This window comes from Pezoporus occidentalis, unplaced genomic scaffold (assembly GCF_034315485.1).
Source record: "Pezoporus occidentalis ecotype Australia unplaced genomic scaffold, CSIRO_AGI_Poc_V1 ctg171, whole genome shotgun sequence".
In the NCBI taxonomy this organism is placed as follows: domain Eukaryota; kingdom Metazoa; phylum Chordata; class Aves; order Psittaciformes; family Psittacidae; genus Pezoporus; species Pezoporus occidentalis.
This window is the reverse complement of record NW_026913543.1, coordinates 447436-469018: the sequence shown is the minus strand read 5'-3', so window position 1 is coordinate 469018 and position 21583 is coordinate 447436. Positions and strand designations below refer to the sequence as shown.

Sequence of the window (21583 nt, the reverse complement as noted above, 5' to 3'; positions counted from 1 at the left end):
GAAATCAAGCAACAACATCCTCAAGCAAACCAGATCCAACACTAAGGACTTGCAGGTGTCTTTAACTTTAGAGAGGACTGTTTCTGGGGACAACCTGAGTAGGAAAAGCTAAGAATGCAAAGTATCGCATGCACAGGAAGTGCATGAAGTTATCTTCACAGTTTTTTAGGTGAAAGCAGAGAGCACAAATTCAACATGGGAATCACAGGATGAAAACGAACATAACTTGAACATTAGAACAGGAAAGAAAAATTAGCAACAACAGCATAAGGTGAGCTTGGCAACCTCATCCCACCACAGAGGCTGCTGTAAGCCCTGAAACTGTGTTAGTCAAACTCTCCTCTTGGTGGGACCTGTGTAAACCTGCATGTGCAGTTTTTCCCTACTGACTCTTTGCTCTTCCACTGACAGCAGAAACTCCGACCCGCACCTAAAGTACTTCAAGCACCTGCACAGGACCAAAGGCATATTTAGTTTTGTAGTGTACTACGACGCAAAGCCAAAGAGAAAGTTTTCCCTGTGAATCAAAACTTGTCATTATTTGCTGTATTTGAATATGGCTGCTTTTCTAACTATAAAAGCTATAGTACTCGAGATGCACTACTAGCCCCAGAGAATGCGTTGCTAGAAGAGTCAAAAGTTACTGAGAACAATATAAATCCAGGCTGTGTCAGTGTTTGGGTAAGAAAACCGGTTTTCATCAATGCAGAGTGGAGAATGTGCCTGATTCAAGGATCTTACATTGCCATCTACGGGCTGCTCCTGGCAGTCCTCGTCTGAGTGCCAGACCCTTGTCCTGAAGCATCCATCCCCACCAGTCTCTTTAAAAATACGTATAAAATATTATGAGAAATGATGTTTAACATGTAAAGAAAAATACCCAATCCACTGCACTGCTTGGCTTCTGCATGCGCGGCCTCTCATTTGCCAGAGAAGGCTGTTAGATCTGCCCGGAAACAAGGATGAAGATCCCACCAACATAGTTTCTGGTGAGTGTGAAGCACATACTGACACTCCATAAATGTCCATAAATCTATTTACACAGCATTTATTTGGCTGGAATTTATGTAAGTAACATTTTTCAGAAGCCTATCTGAGTAAAATTAACAAGCCTCAAGGTTAAAAATGCAAAGACCTCCATCGCTTGTGTAAGAGCAGTTGGGTAAGTAAGCAGTTAGGATTTTATTTATAAAAGAAGTTACAAGAGCTGCTTCAAAAGAAAGAAAACTCATTCAGTTAGTTGTATCTGTGCAACTTCTCAGTGTCCAAGGAGTTCAGAAGTGCCTTACCCAAAACCCTCACTACCACTTTGCCAGCCCCAGTCCCCCTGCTGCTGACAGAGCAGGAAATTTATCTTGTTTAAAGGGAAGAATAGAAGATTCACTGAGCCAGTTCACTGACAGTCACACAAATACATGGATCAGTCCAAGGCAAAGGGCAGTGAGGTGTCAAGGAAAACTTCACTCAGTGAGGCATCTACTACCACCCAGCTGACAGGGCTCCAGCAGGGATGCAGTTTCCCCAGCCATCCTAGGCACCAGTATGAAGCTGGGATCAAACATCATGCAAAGGAGAGATCTCTTTCTAATGACCTGGTGAGGTTCAGGTTCTAAATTTGCTTCCCTGTTGTCTGAGGTTTAGGAAAAAAAAAAACCAAACCAAACACATCTATTTCCAAAAGTGCACTAGAAGCCTTAAGGGGGGAACAGTGCGGTAGCTTCTTACAGCTCAGATGTTAAAAACTACCACATTAAACTTTTGTGGCAATTCATGTAGTAGTAGGGATGCACACACATTTAGCATACTGTCCATTAGCTGGAAATAGACCAAGCTACTATAAGTTCTGCATGTGATCCTTGCTCTGAACTTGTATCAGTAGAATTACTTAAGTAGCTTTGTCACTCCCTCTACTTCTGCAACCTGAGAGCTCGCTGGACAGAGAAGAAACAGGTAAAGAACAAAACCAGGTAGACATGAAGAACAGGCAGGGTGCAGCCACAATAAATAAGAAGTGTTCCTGTTACAGCACAGCTATCTCATCTTGCCAGCTCAGCTGGACTCCTGAGGCATTGCAACAGTAGTGAATCATAGGGAGAGAGGAAAAGAGAGTAAGGTGCCCGGCAGAGTGGGAGTCTGTCAATGTTGTGAGCAATGCCTGAACAAGAGCTTTTGCAATGTCACCACAGGTGTGGGAGAAAGGCTGACAGCCTCTTCCTGTCATCCACTCATTGGTAGACAAAAGAAAACTGAAAACAGCAGCAGTGTCACACAACTAGTCACTCTAGGACACCATCTCCAGGGAGAAAGCATTAGTTCCTCCAGTATGTATCAATTCAAGTTATCCAGCTGAATAATGGAAGAAGGAATGGATTTATTCCTTCATGTATTCCCCGAACTCCAATGAGTTCCAGCTCCTTGGACCAGCTGATTATTCCTTTGACCTAAAACTAATAATGGGAAGACTAAAAGAAAGCTGGTTTAGAGTGCTGGCAATCTTGTCTTGCCCTAGGACAAGTCACAGAACTTCCTCCTTTTGTTCAAGTTTAGCTACTGCTGGAATATCGAACATTCAGCAGCATCAAGGTATTATAAATCAGTCTCCATCAACATCTATGTTTTGAGTGCAAAAAGTTAAAACCTGTGCTATTCTCAGCAATTGTTACATTATGTTAGTAGAATAATGGTGCTTCTTTTTTTCTTCAAAGAACTGCACATCACTGCTACCACTGATTTTAATCACAGTACAAAGGGAAAGGAAATAAAGAAGGAAACCTAAGAACCTCAAATATGATCAGTGTTGAAAAAGGCCAACAAGATGAGAACATTAAGTTTGTCACTATGAAAACTGAAGAACTGGTTGAGGTAACTGCATCCAAGAAACAATTACAAGAAATTTCATCTCAGAATTGGTGCTTTGACTTAACTCTAATACAGCATTAAAGATGCTTTAACTGAGGAGATTAGCACGAATCAGGGCAGCAGATAAGGAGTCCCCAGAAGAACTTTGGGCAGAAAGCACAGGAAAGGGATTAAATTATTGTTTTTAAAGTGTTGATCAGTGAATCAAGAAAGAGTGATTGAAAGAGGAGCAGCAGGGTTCTGAGTGTTGAAGAACATCTTGGTGCTCTCATCTGAAAGGCAGGAAAACCAGAAAGGCATTAACAATACAAATTCAGTTTTAATAAATTGAAGGTGAAAAATCACCTACAGAACACTTCAACGAGTTCCAACCATTGTTACAGCTGCTACTTCCCACTGCTACAGTAACAAAACAGAAACTTGAGAGCAGAGCTTCAAAATGATATTTGGAACTGACAATATGCATGTCCTGGAAGTTATTTCTATAAATTCTGCCTTAAGGTAGAAGTCTTATGGTTCCATCACACAGCATCTTGAACATACCTGTGCTCTGGATGTGTACAACCATACATTATATGTACATATAAATATATCTATAAAAAGACAAGTTTAAGCACTTTGGTTTTTTTAAGGATTTCAAACCCTCACATTGTGAAGTCTGAAATCTGTTTCACAAAATAAGAACTTCCTTTCCCTGTTCATGAGCAGGTGAATGCCCATTTGTACAAGAGACTTCATTTCCCAGTCAAATATATAAGGAGCCATTTTAAATTTGGAAATACCCTTTCTCTGCAAGCAGAGATTTGGTCTCCTAGCAACAGCAGGAGCACCTTGTGAATGAAACTACGGCTTATTTGCACAGAAGGGCCTCGTGCCACGGGCACGGAGAAGCCATAAGAACATAAAGCTGCCACCTCTTCCCTGCGTGACAGATGGTGCTGGGTCAGGTCAGCAAAGCCTGCAGTGAACACGCACATCAGGAAGGACGGTAGCTGAAGCCATGCACCTTGTGTTGCGGTCTGGATTCTCCTATCTAAGTGGTCCTTTCCAGACCTTGGTCCTGGATACAGCTGTAGCCCAATTTTAGCTTTCAAAAGACAGTATAATTTTAAGTTGCCCTGATGCAGAGTAGGAATAACTTCCTTTCTGACTGGAAAACTGGTACCTCCATAGGACTAGACTGAGTTTATATCAATTTGCAGCTTGGATAAGATTCATAGGACATATAATTTTGGATGGAAGCTATCTTTTTGTTCTTAGTCTGAACATGAAATACTAGAATTGTGAGTACTTCACAATAAAAAGAACAAGAGGTCAGAGCAGCACCATCACATAGATACATTTCAGTTGGCTTTCACAACCAACTGAATCAAACACATGAAATACATTGTGAAGACCAAATGAACCCATTCAATGGTGATGACTAGAGAACAGGCAACCAGAAGCCATTTTCCTGTCCTGCTGTCGAGACCAGAACATGCCAGTTGCTTTTTTTGCTACTGTATGGAGAAGACGAAGAGCATGCACCTGTATGGCTCAAGATCCTGACTGCGTAATAAAGATTAAAACATATTTGCACTGCTTCTTTTCCTGCTCTGTATTTATTTTTCCTATAAAGATTTGGAAGCTGCGGTGTGTTGTAAGCAGTTTATTATTGTAAAATAATAAACCAGCAACCAATGACTTCAGCAGTCTTACAGCACGGATTCAGCAAGAACATTATTGGGACTAAACTTGTGACACAATGCAAGTGGCAGGATGAGTTCAACCAGTGAACCACAGCAAATGCAGCAGTAATTAACAATTACAAAGATATAAATTATGGACAGCCAGTGGTTATGTTCCTAGATTTTCAGTGTACTTTCTAAAAGTTCTATTAAAAGCAATACCTGACATCAAAATTATTACCTTTAATTTGCAAGTAGGGTTTTTTTTAATTCTTCTTTTAATATCTGCCACCTAAGTGTTAAAAAAATAACCTCTTTATAAACATTTGTCTGTATGAACAAAACCCATGCCTCCTAAGGAGTTCAACATTTGTGTTCCTGTTACTACCAAGTCACAGACACCATTATATCAGGCAAAAGGAGAAGTTCAGTTTTTTCCCCAAGGTGTTGTCTTACTGATTTTGCTCATGTGCATTGGAACATGAACTTGTTTCCCCAGTCACTATAAAGATCACCTTCTGATGTCTCAGGGACCACTATAATTGTATGGACCACCAGCTGAGGAACACTGCCCTGTATTAAGAATGTACTAGCAGCGACTCTATGTTGAATTTTATGCTAGTGTTTCTAACAACCCTTTTCTGTACAATTCTCCATTTTGGCTTGCACAAGTGTTTTGAAACAGCATGTGAAAAAATCAGGTCAAGTCTCTGAAATAAACAGCCCGCTGACAGCTCACCACAGAAACATAATTTCCATTATATTTTTCCAAGGAATACTGTAGGTGCTGTTCAACTGCCCCACTCCATTTTCTGCTATTTTGCCAGGCTTTTTCCAAAAGAACTGTACCACAATGCATTTTCACAAGCTGAACCTCAGCTCTTGCTAAGGTTGAACTGCATCCTACAACACAAAGAATGATCTGGTTTATTAACTTGCAGTGCCACCTAGCAAACACCCTTAACATTGTTTTCTTGATGTAGTTTCACAAACGACATTTTAGAGCTTTCAGATATTAAAAAAGACCAATTTGTGCTTGCAGCATTTTAAGCATCTGGTGCATCGTTTGGTTTTGAACAGTTAAATTCATTAGAACTGATGTTTGCAAATAGGATAGTAATAGAGATGCTCACATAACCAAAATACGTTCTGATACATGAGCATTAAGAACTAGTTTTCGACACATCCCTCATACATTTGTCTACAAACAGTTCCAATAATTGTTAAGGATATTTTTTAAATCATACACTTTGATAGTAGGTCAGTGATTAATTTATTGGAGTTTTGAGAGACTCCTGCCACCAAAATAAGGAAGATTTTAGCCTATCCAGGCACATTAGTACCTTGCATGCAGATGTCTTTTAGACCTGCATGAAAACCAGACCAGTTTGATTTGTCTTGCCTTAAAATAACAACCATACCCCAAGACAAAACAAGCTTAGCTATTTAACTGTGCCTGAACCGTGAAGCTATTCTACATACTTACATGTCTGACACTAGAAGGCAGCAATTCAGAATAAATGCTCAGCCACCTTCTATTACCCCCAAACCTCTAACAGGAAGCTCTTCCCCGTTTAATTCCTTTGCCAAATTATACTACGCCAATTAAAAGAGATTATAACTAAACAAGCAAAAAGCAACCTAAAGACATCAAGAGTGAAGGACAAAGAGAAGAATACACTCTGCTGACTGACCTTATCCTCTCTGATAAAGCATCTTAGACCAACGACTCTATAAGCTCCTTGAACAAAGCAGCTCATCTTCATTCACAGTGTCAATATGTTCCAAATGTTTAGCCAGCACTTTGGCACCAATACAAAATAAGTTTTATTGCTTCTCTTGGAATTTCTAAACAGAGTTCTGCTATTACAATTCCTGGTGATCAGAGAAACCACCACATGTTTTATAGAGTTCAAAAACTAAAGCAAGTCAAAACAAAAGATGTTTCCAATAATAAGAACAGTTTTGGCTTAGTTATGATCCTCTGGTCCTTGATTTTTCAGCATATCTCCAGAGTCCATCACTACATGAGGACTCTATTTACAGGAAGACTTGTGGATCACGTCAGCAAGCCAAGGGGAGAAGAAGAAATTAGTAACAGCCCAAGTATGTAAAGAATTAAATTTGTACAAGTACCAGAGACCCCATCTTTGTCTCAGATGCATGGCACATGCTTTTGTATTTGCTGCGAATTTAATTGCTATCCTAAGCCAAGGAAGAGAACATGTTTCCCCTCCCCAAAGAACCTGTATTTTGCATACTCCCGAGTTCTTTCCAGATTAACCATCTCTATGTTGTATGGCTCAATTAGTTTTGCACAGAACTCTATGCAAAACGAGCAGAGGCATTTCAGATGCTGCACTCCTGTAAGAACTTTGAACCTTAGCCCCTGCAGACTGGCAAGAATGGTCACTCCAGAAAGTCATTGAAATAGAAAAGATCCTTGAAAGTTTGTCTGTGACCAGCCTGACTTGATGCATTTACTTTTTTTGCGAGTTCTGGTATCATTCTTATGGTTTTGAACCATTTTGATTCATCTTTATCACTGCTTTTGGACAGAGTTCTTGAGATCCTTAATTGTCAGGCTGGTTTCATGCTTGAAACTGTGATACAAGAAATGCAATTATAAATTCGCTACAGAAAGGCCTCCAACCACTGCAGGCTTTAATGTCACCTCCATTTTCTTACCCAGAATGTGCACGCATCTGCTGCTAAAATGCTGTAACAAAGGAAAAGACTTTACACGTGATTTCTATCCTCTGGAGGTAGCACCCATTTACAATTAAAAGGTCTCTCCTTTTTCTCCACATCCATAGGTTCACCTTGCTTTGAATGATAAGAAAGGAATCACTGTGTTAGGTCAGGTGGGTATGTGATATACTATCCACTGTTGAGCATTGGGAAATGGGGTATTAGAGAATTATTGCTACTGTTACCTTCTCTGTTTCAGTTTCTTCTTGACAAGACAGTGAAGAAATGATAGGTGAAAACACAGATCAGACATTTCAGACAAGTCCCTCTGGTTTCTAATTCCAACAAGCTGAAACCCACCAGAAGTCAGATAGTTCTGACTGAAGTGGGCCTCCACAACTGTTTTGAAGTCCTCAACCAATGACTCTCTTACCACGTACCACGATGCTTAAACTTTTAAGTCACAGCCTTCAGTATTTTCACTGTCTCCTAAATTGCAAGAAATACGAATATTTTTAAATGCACAGTTTCCTTCAGAAGAGACCAAGATTCTTATCATCAGAACCCATGGCATGTTATAACACAGTAGGCAGCATGGATGTTCTCAGATTTATTTTACTAAAATATGCATTTTGACTACTAATTCTAATGATACTTTTTTTCCTTTTCTGCCTTTGTGTAATGTGAAGATTAGTCATGACAGGTGTTTTTTTCCTCCTCAGGAAGCAAAGGAAATCCATCCCTTAATTAAGAAGATAATTACTATGCTTAAGTGATGAAGACTCAGGCAGCTCTCTGTTGAGAAGCTATTTATTTCTCCTCCTTTTCATTCCGTTTATCTACAAGACCATTTTAGATATGTGTAGCTCTTGATGCCAGTTAACAAAATAGTGCAGTGCCACTGGCGATATGCACCTACCACAACTAACAGGAAGAACATTTAAGAAATACGTCTTTGTACTTGCAGAAGGGAGGCCACATATCTGTTTTTTTCTCTCTTACCTCTTCAATTCATACTCTTAGATCTTCCAAGCTCTCAGAAAAGCATTTTCTGTATGTTTTACAAACTTTCCGGGCTCAAACTTGATGTCTTATTAACATTTAACCACAGTTTCTCTACACAAGTCAGAGAACACATTTTTTTGGCCAGCCAGCAAGTGAGGGTAAGTGGCTCTGAAAGTTCTTCACAGAACAGCGTTGCTGTATGTGATGATAGCTGCAGCAAGCTCTTCTCTTTCATAAATACACAACACTGCTACAGAAAAAAGATGGTGACCAAACCACTCTGCTCAGTATTGTTTTGGCAATTCCCCATGATGAGCTCAATAGTGCTACTGAAGACCTCAACATTAATTAGTTATTTGGTTTTGCTCACTACATGCACTGTTGTGATGTGTTTGGCAGTTAAAGAGAAGGAGTAAAAACTTTCAGCACTTGACTCCTGTGCTTTGTCACTCTCTGGGTTGTAACTACTAATCAGGACTTGTTCTCAATTATCACACACACAATTAAGCAGTTATTCCAAGTTTTCACTGTTAAACAATAGCAAAGAAGCACTTTTCTTTCCATTTCCATGGACAGTTTTGCATTTTTATAAAAATAATCAGACGAAACACACATTTTTAAAATACCATTTAAAAAGCAACACAATACTTCTATCTCCTATGTCATCCACATGATACAGTTATGACACAGAGAAGATGAAACCCTATGGTACATATGCACTAGTTTTCACCATTTATATTTCTAATACTGAGGAAACATTGGGTCAATTTTAGTGGCCCAAGCCATGAGCCCCCCTTTAATATCTTTGGCTAACACAGAAGCAAATTCTTTGACAGTCAACTCCTGCAGAATTCTTACAGCCTTCTGGGAATCATTTCCTAATTTGCAAATAACATATACAGGAAAGGGTGTCTGGCCATTAGTTCTCTGCTTTTCTTCACAAATTCTTTTTTCCAAGTGTTCCAGACACTGTTCATCTTTTTCTTCTAATTTACTCAAAGGAATGTGAACAGAGTGTGCCAGACGACAGATATCCACTTCTACCTGTGGACGAACATCTAGCAATACATGAGGAACTTGCTCATCCAACAGTTTCTTGTATTGCTCTACAGATATCCTGTCTTTACTAGACAGCAGATGTAAAGTCCTACACTTGTCTGTTGCTGAAGAACCACAAAATGCCTCATAATCCTGAAGGCAGGTGACAGATGGATTATCACCACAAACAACACAGTCTGGTTTCTTTGGTCTTAACTTGATGTTGCGAAATCTCCCTTCTCGGGCATCAAACATCAGCATGAACTGATTGAAAGACGAACCCATTCCCGAGACGATCTTCAGCACTTCCAAGGCCTGTATGCACCCCATGATGCCTGGCACAACACCCAGCACTCCCCCATCTGCACAGTTGGTCACTGTCTCTGGTGGAGGGGGCTTGGGGAAGAGACACCTGTAACAGGGCCCTCCCTGGTAGTTGTACACGACCAGCTGCCCCTCCAGGCGCAGGGCACTGCCGGACACCAGGGGCTTCCCAGCCAGAACACAGGCGTCATTCACCAAGTACCTGGTGGGGACGTTGTCGGAGCAGTCGGCGACGACATCGTACTGCCGGACCAGGTCCAGAGCGGTGCGAGGGCTCAGGGCGCCGCAGTACGGCACGTACTGCACTGTGGAGTTCAGCAGCCGAAGAGCTGCCGCGGCAGATGTGGCTTTGGGCAGCCCCCGGCGGGCCTCCCCGTGCAGCACCTGCCGGTGCAGGTTGCTCGTCTCCACCACGTCGTGATCTACCAGACCCAGGCGGCCGACACCGGCCGCGGCCAGGTACTGGGCCAGGGGGCAGCCCAAGCCGCCGCAGCCCACAACGAGCACGGAGGAGCGGGCCAGAAGCAGCTGTCCCCGCACGCCGAGCTCAGGCAGCACCAGCTGCCGGCTGTACCGCAGGATGTCGGAGGGGCTCAGAGAGGCCTGGGCGGGCAGCGGGGGGAGCTCGGCGGGAAAGGCGGAGGCATCCTCCTCCGTGTGCGCGGCGTCCCCCGCGGCACCCCCCGCCAGGACAGTGGCCAGCCGGTCCCGCAGGCCGCGCAGCTCCCGCTCCCGCCGGCTGATCTCGGCGCTCAGCCGCTCCGCCTCCGCCATGCCGGCCATAGCCGAGAGGACAGCGACGAACCCCGCACACCGCTTCCGCTTCCTCCCGGTCACCTCTAGAGCATCGCACTTCCGTCCGCGTCGGGCGCGCCGGTTGGCTCCGTGTTCTGGCCGCCGGTTCCGGGTGCGCCAGCGCGCCGACATGGCGGGCGGCGGCCGCGGGGGTGACAAGTTCTCGGTGCTGCTGCCCACGTACAACGAGCGGGAGAACCTGCCCCTCGTCGTGTGGCTGCTGGCGCGCACCTTCCGCGACAGGTACCGCCTGCGGCGCGGGGGGGACCGGGCTGCGGGAGGGGCGGTCCTGCTGCCGGAGGGAAACCCCGGAGGCAGCTTTAGCTTTGCCCCTCTCGCGGTCCCGGGGCTCGCACCGGTCGCTGTGGTGAGGCTGCAGCGGGATGTGGCGCTGTTGCGGCTTAAGAGCTGAAACAGTGACCTTGGGTCACGGTTTATCCTGTAAGCGTGGTCCTGTGGCGGTAACTACAGCATCCGGCTGTCAGAAAGTCACCTTGTATTCGATTCAGGCCCGTGCCGCTCGCAGTGACACGGGCAGTGAAACTGGGTTTGCCGTCTGTTCATTTAAAAACGATTCTCATTTCAGCGGAAAGGATTTTGAAATTATCATCATAGATGATGGGAGCCCCGATGGGACACAGGAAATTGCTGAGCAATTGGAAAAAATATATGGATCAGATAAAATAGTGAGTTCTATATGCTGTATCTTTCATTTTTATCATATTGGAAAGTACTTGAAGTCTGGGGGGAACAGGAACCCTTAGAGAACCGGAACCCTTAGAGAACCAGAACCCATAGAGAACTCTTGGAGAGCAGCATCTCTGGATTACCTCCTTAAACAAGTTATTTAGTTTTTCCACAGCACTCCAGGCTAATGTAAAGCTACAGATGTTCTGCAGCAGCTTAGCAGCGTCATGGGCTAATATGCAGAATCATAAACTGTTTGCAAAGGTTTTCAGTACTTTGTGCATTGCTGCGTGCTGTGAATAACAAGTAGTGGTTGTTAGTTGTTACTTTGCGCACAGCTGAGGGAAAAATGAGGTCAGGATAAGGTTTAATCTCATTTTAAGTGACTGCAGGAATAAGGAAATTGGAAAGATAAAAGCTAGCCTGGACTTGTGATTTTTGAATCTGGTTGCATTCCTCAATGACAGGACTTTTTTCCCCCTATTTAATATATTACTATATAACCATCAATTACAACAAGATACTGTTACTTCTTTGGTGTTTACAACTTAAAGCCACCTTTTTTTGGCAATAAAGGCTTTATCACAGAACAGTGAACCCAACCTTCTGTGTGCTGGTTGTGCTGTAAGCAGGGGCACTTTCCTAATCTGTCACTGTGTAAATGCATGGGTTTAAAAAGTATCTGTGAATTAAGTACGATTTAGAGATTGTTTTAAGAACAACGTGTATAAGAAGTTTTGGAGTCTGCCTTTTTTTATCCTTTTACTTTCTTTTTTTTTATACCAGCAATAGAAAAGTTTCCTCACTGCATAAGAGTTTAGTTTTGAAGTTTAACCTGTGGACCATCCCCTGATGCAGTGTTGAGCTGAGCACAGTTGAGTGTGAATATGTGAAGGCACCACCATCAGCTCACACTGGCACCACTGCAGAAGGGTAAATCTGCTGAGAGTTTTCATTAGATGAATTTTCACTGTTTCCTGATATATATATATATTTTTTTTTTTTAACCTGAATTTTGTTTCCTGAGCAAAGTCACTGTTCTGATTTGCGCTCAGTTGTCATCATCTAAACAACTTGATGGGGCTTCTTGCTTACTACATTAAGCTTACTGAATGCAATGTGCTGTTGATTTAATGCAAGGCCAACAGCTTCACGGAAGTAGATGAGGAACTAAAGTAATTTTTTCTTGAGTTAATGTTCAAACCTAACTATATATTAAAAAGCAAACAACCAACCCAGAAACCAAAATAACAAATCAGCAGAAGCACTGAGGATTAACTCCTTCATACCTATGTCCATCTCCAAATTGCATTGCTTATGACCACTTAGATAAGGCATCAAAACTGGCCAAGATTTAAAATGTGTTTCAGAATTATGTTTAGATAACTGCTTAAAGATCTACTCTCTCCTCCCCAAATGCTGACTTATATCAGTGGCACTTTAGGAGTTAAATTACTGTCATGATGATCTAGAAATGAGATTCCTCTTTTGTTAGTGGTGGTGACCCCTTTTCCCCCTGCACTTCACAGAGCCCCGCAGGAGCTGAGGAAATGGGGCCTGGGTTTAAAGCTTGGTCACTCATGTTCTGGATGATTGATAATGTTGTTATAAGGTCATTACTCCTGGTTATGTCCATATGCACACTAAAATCTTGACATTCATATTCAGTACTGAAAGTGATTACTTTGGGAAACTTGCTAAAATATTTGCTGTTAGTGTCTGTGATCCCTGAAGAGTAACGGTGCTGGGGAGACTGTTGTTCAGATGTATAACTGTGTTTCAGAGAGTGGAATTTGGGGAAATCTTTTAGTTACTGAGATGGCACTTTTAATTTGGGGTTATTTTGTTGATTTTGTTTTTTACTGCAGAACTACTAAATAAAGCTTAAGAGGTGTTTGCTTTTAAATATGACCTGATCGAATACCTGTTTAATATAATGGTTTGTGTCTCATATATTTTGACAGATAAATTTATATTAACTAGATTTCTAAAAATCAAAAGTTCATTTTAAGATATTTTTGTACCTTGAAAATAGCAAATTTAAGGTGTCACTAAACTGAATTAAAAACTGTTCTTCGAGTAATGTCTGTATCTTAATATGTTCTGCAGCTTCTGAGACCCAGAGCAAGAAAGTTGGGCCTCGGTAAGTCCTGGCTAACTCCGGTTAGTACTAAAAAAAATAAATCTGCTGTATTCTTTGATTCTAGTATATGAAGTTTGAGTGGGAAAAAAAATCACAGCAACTGGATGAGCTTTAAGGTCTCTCCCAACTCAAACCACTCAAGGATGCTATGAAATTGCATTAAAACTTGTAGTATGAAAACTATTCTGAAATAAAGTGGAGATATTTCCATCTGTTAAGATCTTTATCCCTTCTGCCTTAAAAGAATGGAGCCAATGATAAAATGCAGTTTGTTGTTTGATTTATTGTCAATCGCTATCTGCATTTCTTGATAAATATCTTGCAATCCCCCACTGGTAAAACATCTGAGGTGTTCAGTGTTCTGGGTGCTGCACCTGATTTCCCCAGTCCACTGAACAAAAATCAAATTCTAATTTTGATACTGAATTTTCTGGTTAAATTTTCTATACTTTTTTCCTCTCATTTATCTAAGAAACTCCAAAAAGCTTACATGCTGTTATGTGTATGTTTTCTACTTTCTCATCCCATGTCTTAATTTGACCAGTATTATGGATTAAAACTGACTGAATTTGACTGTTTTGTGTACCATAGCTACCACTTGTGCACAATATACAAATCTGTGACACTTCTATGATGTAACTCTGCAAACAAGGGAAAGACAGGGAAGGCAGCTTGTTCACTAACCAGGAGTTTAGTTTTCTGTAGCAGTGCCTGCTAAGGACATCAGTTGAGTGTTTTGCGTTCAGTTTTATCTATTCCTCATGAAGTTAACAGAAAAACTCAAGAGTAATTTGGATAAGTGAGACTAATCTGCCAGTTTTTCATATCTGCTGTGCTGCTTTACGGTCTGCAGATACAGTGCTGCCTCTGGATGACATGACTGGGATCAGAAATTTGCATTCTTGAGGAAAACTGTAATAGCAGAACTTGTTACAGCTCCTATCCAAATAGCTACACCAGTTCATCCAGGATGAATAAAACACAACAAAGTCTAAAGAAAGAGAAAAGGGCTGTCTTCAGATTAGGTACCAGAATATTATTCATGGTATCAAGAACTAACTAAAATCTATATACAACTACTAGTAAATTCTGAGTCTAGAAATCAAGGGGGTTTTAACTGTTGGTGATTATGTTCTTGTCTGTGTCCTATTTCTAGTCTTCTGTGGCTCACAAGTGCCTGTGGCTCTTCTGAAAATGATATTTCAAATAGTGACCCACTTACCAAGTCATGCTTCTCTGCGCAGCTCTAGTGCAGCAGGATTTGCCAATTTTCTATTTATAAAATCTGTTTATAATCTATTTATATTTATAAAATCTAGTGCTGAAACTGGAGGGAAAAGGAAAAGGAATTTTAATGTTTGATCACCAATACATCATTTTAAAATAAATTTTATGAGGTTGTAATTGATCCTTTTCTAGTAGAGATTCTAGAAAATCATTGAAGACTGTGCAAGATTGCACATGTTAAAATAGTGAGGGAAATTCTTTACTGTTTCATCAGGCACTGCGTATATTCATGGAATGAAGCACGCCACTGGGAATTTCATTGTTATTATGGATGCTGACCTCTCTCACCATGTAAGTCTGTATTTTATCTACCATTTTTTTAATCTGCTAAAATTAAGTTTTCATTGATTTTTTTTTTTTTAACCCCCACTGCTTTATCTTTTCTGATCTGTTTTCTTTCCATTTCAGCCAAAGTTTATTCCAGAGTTTATCAGGTAGGTGCCGATCATAGTATGAGAGAATGACTTCTGAACGTTTATTGGTTTGTAGTAGTATTTGAAAGCTTTATATTCTTGTGTAGCTGTGGTAAGAAAATTGGCAAGGAAAGAATTTGAATAAAAGTGATTGGCCCTCATTAGATTTGTCCCAGAATAGTCCAGGAAAATAATTAGTTCCTAACTGGAGCAAAAATCCCCAAGTTTAAAGTAACAGAGTGCACGTGTGGCTAAGTAGTAGCTCTCTGCCTTGTAATGGCTGTGCAGCTTTAAAAAGCATATATATAAATGTCATCTTCTGATTCTGTTGATTTCATCATGTAAAGATGTTGAATAGAGGACCATGTCCTCAGTTATTAGTGAAATACTTCTCTTCCTTTTGCCTACCTCCACCTCCCTGTAACATTTCAGTTGGTGAGAAATGGACAAGAGGCATTACATTGGAGTCTAATGGCAGCAGTCCGTGTAATTAACGACCTTCTTGCCTAATAGAACTGGAGGCCTTACATTTTAGATGAGGTTCTGCAGCAGTCTGGACTAAGGATAGTTCCAGACTTTTTTTTCCTTATTATTGGTTTGTGTAATTTAAATGTTTAAATTTGTATTTAAAATCATTGTCTTTTATACTAGAGAGAAGCTTTAAAAATGCCTATTCATGAAGTAGTCTGTGAAATTCTGTGGCGTAGTTGGTAAAAGATAATCATGAGATTCCCTGAAATGGGTCTTTATAGGAGAATAATCACCAGGTTTTTAAATGCATAATGCTATAAGCACCATAAGGATTGCTTTCATCTCTCCTTATTCATTCAGAGGTTTGTAAAATATGGATTTTGTAAAAAGAGTGATTGTTTTTATTTTGTCCAACCTTCATACAAATAATCCTCCTGTTTCTCTGATAAAACCAATTGCTTATAGAAAGCAGAAAGAAGGCAATTTTGATATTGTGTCTGGAACAAGATATAAAGGAAACGGAGGAGTATATGGCTGGGATTTGAAAAGAAAATTAATCAGGTTGGTATTTTTCTACATATTTACACATAAATATGTTATTTAGAAACAGTAATTCCGAGGATTCAGCTCAGTCTGAGCTGAACTGAGTCTTCAGTCAATAGTACTGGGTACTGCAAAATTATGTTAAGTAATAGAAGCATGAATGGTTTGCAAATTCCTTAGTTAAAACCCACCAAGAAGGAATGTAATGACATAACTAAGCTTGAGAAATGGGTTGGAACAGTGAACAAACCTGCCTGGTGTCAGGTTGGGACAGTCAGCTTCATCATCCAGCAAATGACCTGAGACTGTTGTAAGTTTAAAAACACATTTAGTTAGCTCTACCAGCTGTAACCAGCTTTTCCCTAGGAGTAAATCACTTGCTAAACCCCTCTGTTGAAGCTCTGATTTGTCATCAGTTAAGGATTACCTGGCGTGATCAATGCTAACAAGTGATTGCTTAGACCTTGCTAGAAAACAGTTACAATGAACACCAGCACAAAGAGGAAAGTTCTGTCAAGGTTGTACAAGCATATGGAGGCTGATGTCTCAGGTTTACAGGGGCTTACAGACTCTGAGGAGGTAGTTGACAAGTTTCTGCATAGTCTTTCACACCTAATTTAAGAGAATAGGAATAATTTATATGTTACTGTAAAGAATTAGGAGCAGAAGTTGTGTTAGCAGTCTGATCTGGAGGTGATACCACAGGGACTGTGTTTGGGACTTCTGTTTTTAATGCTGGAATAAGTGCTCACCTTTTTGTGAATGTAAATAAAATCTACACCCAGCAAAAGAGCTGAATAGACATTACAGAGGAATCCTTTTACTTCGTGCTGGACAAGGTGAAGGATTTACACCTTTTATCAGTGTGTAATAGAGTCCTCAGCAAGATAATCGTAACTGGCCTCTCAGTGTTGTGACATTCTTCATCAGTGGAGATGATCCTTATCATGCTATAAGAGCAGTGTTACCAAAACTGAACCTTGATTTTTTTTAATCCAAGTCTCACATTTGTCCAGGAAACATTTTTATTCTCCGCCTACAGTGAATGTTAGAAGAAAAACATTTTGGCTGTTGTCAGATGTATTGTCTCAGTGTGTAGTTGCACTAACAGTTCTGCCAGAAAGAACCAGATTGTAAACCTGATTTCTAGAAACCATTTTCTCCTTCATAGTTCAATAATCTACTGATAATCTGTTTGAAATGCAAACATTAGGTTTTCATTTCAAGATTCTGTGATTTATTTGTCAAATCTAGAAGTGAAAATGTATTAGAAATAGTTTCATTTTCCTTTTTCTTATTTTCTTTGCTGGTAGGATGATTTTTGCTTCTTTTCTAGAAATTCCGCTTGATCTTCTGGAGTTGTGCACTGAGCAATTCTGACATTCATCTTTTCTTTCACAGTCGTGGTGCCAATTTTCTGACTCAGGTTTTGCTGCGACCAGGTGCATCAGACCTAACAGGGAGCTTCAGGTATGGGTCTGGTTTCCAATTCGTCAAGTTTATTTGAAATTAAGAAACTGCTGAACAAGGAACTGGAGGAAGAACAGACCTTCCTTACTGAGGGCTATGAAATCTGTTTGGAAAGGTGTAAGAAACAGACTAGATTGCAAGAACTGACTTTGTTAAAGATTGGTTTTTAAATAGCAATCATCTGAGTGAGTGATTCCAGTTAAAATTCCTACGCACTGTCTTGATTTCTAAAGTTCAGACGTTGTGCTTCAGATTTCTCTTTTCTTTTTGTAATCATTTACAGGTTATACAGAAAAGAAGTCTTAGAGAAGCTAATGGAAAAATGTGTTTCTAAAGGATACGTCTTCCAGATGGAGATGATTGTTCGGGCTAGACAGTTGGGATATACTATTGGAGAGGTATAGTGAAAGTTGTGATAAATATATTGTGCTTTCATTTCAATGTAGATACAGATTACTGGGAAAGCAGGAAGTTTTGTGAGCTTCCATGAAGCAGCAAGATTATCAAATCGATCCAGAAAGGTTACATATGTACAACTCTATTTTCCCAGCTTTTCCAGGTGAATAGGAGATCTGAAATCCAGCTGCATATTCATTCCCCTGGCTGATATGCTGCTCAGATCCTTCTCTTCTCCTGTTGCGATTTCTTTAGCCACATACAATTTTACAAGTTTTTTCAAATGAGGGAAGGCTAAAATACACAGTGAAGCTGCCCTGAGCCTTTTCTTTCCTCCTTCATATTGTACAGACATCTCTAGTTAGGTCTTTTCAAATCACTTTGTTTTCTCCACCAACCTGATTCTATTTCAGATTTAGTCTGCTCTCCATCATTTATTGCCTTGTTATTTTCCAACTTGCCACTTCTAAACCCTTTGAATGTGCTGTCTACCATTAGAAAAGAACTCCAAATAACTGGTAGCTGCTGTATTTCCAGCAGTCTGATTGTGCCCTTTTATGTTTCACTGAATTGCTCTTGCTGGTGTCTTTAAAGATGATTTCTTTTCTCTGGAATTCTTTGTGAATCTCAGAACCAGTTCCTTCATCATAATTTTCATGACTGACTTGTCAGAGAATTCTGTTGGTGGTACTTACCTCTCTAAACCTGAACATCTTGCACTTCTCGATCACCATTGGGCAGAGAATTTCCACACAATAAAGCAAGTTCTTTTCTTCCACCTTTCTCACTTATGGAGCAACATCACTATCCTGTTCTTAGCTGAGGTTTACAGTATTTTCTTTGGTCTTCCCATCCAGCTGGAGTCATGTACTGCTTTCTAGTATTACTGAATTAAATCCTCACCTGTACACCCAGAAACTGAAAACTCGGGCGAAATGGGGTTCATTTACAATACATTTTTAAAACAGTAAAATACAGTTCTCTGGCTTGAAAAAATTCAGTCTTGGATTGTTTATACCTCTTAAGGCTGCTCCTGCAAAGACCTTTTCTCTCCCTATTATTTGATTCCCACCATCGATGTATTTACATGCCACTACTGGTTGCATAGCATCAAATATAAGACGTTTGTCCTCTGGTTCAAGGCCTAGCAGTCTTGACTAAGCTTAATGTCTCTCCATCAGTGGTGGCGCACGTGCTCTCTTCTGTCATGGGTCAGTTACACCATCCTCCATAATTCAGCTGTATGTTCTCAAGCATCTCCTTCCCTCTGCCTTTGGATTCTCACAGCTGGGAAGAGTTCTCCCTAACATCTGAAAAGTTGCTTCATTGTTCTGCTTTGCCCTTGCCTTTAGGATTGCCTTTGTGATATCTGTAACAAACACGACAGTATTCAGGTTGCTGATGCATACCTAGCATGACTATGGTATTTTTCCTGTTCTCTGTATCATCTCTGTGTTGTAGCTTCCTGGAGTAGGAAATTTTCCATTACATTTCAAGTGCATTGATACAGTATTTCCTGATCATTACTTATGATCTTTACATAGTTTATAATTATCCAAACCGTAATACTAAAATTCCAGCAGAGGTGACACTCACACATCTCATTCCTGGTTTGCAGGTGCTGGAACTTTACACACAGAAAAGGGGGTTTATGCAGCTGTAAAATGTAGATACAATTCTGCCAGAAAAATATTTCTTAAGCAAAGTTGAAAATGAAGATTGAGACCTGCCAGTCTAATAGGAACAAGGGGATAATGAGATGAACTGGCATGAGCCATACCTGAATAGTCTTGTTTGCATCTGTTTCATTTTGCTGTACTTCTTTACTATACGTGAAATGTACCACAGTGCATGGAATACACCCTCTGGAAGATGCTTCCTTTAGAGTAATGGTAGAACTTCTTATGCAAGAAAGGCAAAGTCCAGAAGCAACATGGTGGTTAACTCCTATATTGAAGGGCAAGACTGACACCTTTTACTACATGAGATGTTAACCATTCTTTCATCGTGAGTCAGGAAATGTCACTGCTATGACTACATATTCAGTAGCGCCCCATAGATCAGCTGTCTGTACTTGCTTGGGATCATCAAAGGGACTCTACTAAGAAAGCCAGAGCCACTGCTGAGTCTCTCTGGATGCCTTTTTAGGTATCTTTTTACCATTTTCTTGCCCTGAGTTCTCTTCTACCATTGACTGAGCTAGAGTTGTGAGAAGTCCTCAGCCCTGGCACACATGCAAGGGTGTGGTGGGTTTTGTGTCCTGCTTGCCAGATGATTGTGGTTGAAGCTGCCAGCAGAACACTAAGCCAGTTTTCTAATGACTTTTGCAAATGCAGTTCTTTATTCCAGTCCCTGAAGTATTTTAATTCTGCATATAAACATGTATGGAAATTCTTGAATATTCTAATACAGTGTTGGCAGAATGTCCTGTTTATGTCATCTGTATGTGATGTAATTACTGAAAAGCAGCATTTACCCAGAGTTTTATGAGTAGGGAGTTAATCTGGTCAGTATAATCACTTCAGTAAGGAAACCCAAATTAGTGTTTTAAATGCCCTCTAATCCTGTAAATATTCTATAAAATGGTCAAAGAGCAATAAAGACAGGCATTGCTTGTAAAATATACACCAGCTGCCATACCCAGATGTCATCTTCCAGGCAGTGGTGAGGTGCAGAATACTGTTTCATGGTGGCGGGAAGTTTTTGCCTCCCTGAGGCGTTGACTCAAAGGTATTGAATTTCAGTGCAGGAAAGCAGTGAAGGTTCATTTTAAACCCCCAGGCTTTCAGTACACTTAAGCTATTAAGTTTCTTCTGACTGGTGTATCATCCAGCCACTGAGTAGTGTCTTTGGATCACCTTTAAAGGTGATAAACCAAATAATTTCATGCTCCCCAGCTATGGGGCATCATTAAAACCACCAGTAAGAGCTGGCACAAAGGAAGCTGATCTGATGTTTGCCTTCTTCCCATGTCTAAACCTGCTGTAGTTCAAAAGCCATTCTTATGTTTACAGTATTTATGATTCTTAAGGTTTTGAACCTTAAAAATAGTTTTGCTTGTTTCAACAGGTTCCTATTTCATTTGTGGACCGTGTCTACGGAGAATCTAAACTGGGAGGCAATGAAATAGTCTCCTTCTTAAAGGGGCTCTTGACCTTGTTTGCTACAACGTGATAGTTTATCCTAAATTAACTTTTTTAGGAAACCCTTTTCTGACATCTGTGTGGTTTTTAGTACATAATAGCAGAAGCCTGATAATTTGTGTGGTGACCAGAAGACCTTCTATAAACTAACAGTTAAATAAACCACCAGTAATGAACTACATATGTTGTACCCCAGAATGCTCCTTTCAAAATAAATGAACTGAATGTTAAACTAAAACCTAATAAAGACTAATGCTCTATTCTATTTTTGTAACAATAATGAAGTCTTAATAAAGAACTAATGATCTTTTGCATTCAGAAATGAATCATTATTCAGCAGAAGCTAAAGATGATTTTGAAATGAAGACAAGCAAGGACATAAAGAGAATACAGAATTTATCTTCTCTTTGTTCTGTGGTTTGCAGATAGTATTTTAAATATATACCAATTAGTTCCCTTTGCTCAGCACAGAGAGACATGTATCTTAAATCAGACATAGAACAGTCTACAGCACTGATAAAACCTAGGTAGCTTAAGACGAAACCCAGATGAATACAGTGATTTGTTCTTTGTAAAGCTGTTCCTAGACTGGAAAGAAGGAATATTCTTTGGATAAGAAAGAGAATTGTAGGTGTGGAATAATTTTGTATT

The 21583-nt window shown here is 40.3% G+C and overlaps 1 protein-coding gene across 1 annotated transcript; it reads left to right on the top strand.

The window, feature by feature from the left end:
- Positions 1 to 10129: 10129 nt before the first annotated feature.
- Positions 10130 to 21254, top strand: DPM1 (dolichyl-phosphate mannosyltransferase subunit 1, catalytic). Its single transcript, XM_062613937.1, has 9 exons — positions 10130 to 10622; positions 10966 to 11065; positions 13176 to 13209; positions 14711 to 14787; positions 14905 to 14930; positions 15846 to 15941; positions 17325 to 17393; positions 17677 to 17791; positions 20859 to 21254. The coding sequence occupies exons 1-9, from the start codon at positions 10165 to 10167 to the stop codon at positions 20961 to 20963; spliced, it is 1080 nt and encodes a 359-aa protein (XP_062469921.1). The 5' UTR covers positions 10130 to 10164; the 3' UTR covers positions 20964 to 21254.
- The last annotated feature ends 329 nt before the right edge of the window (positions 21255 to 21583 follow it).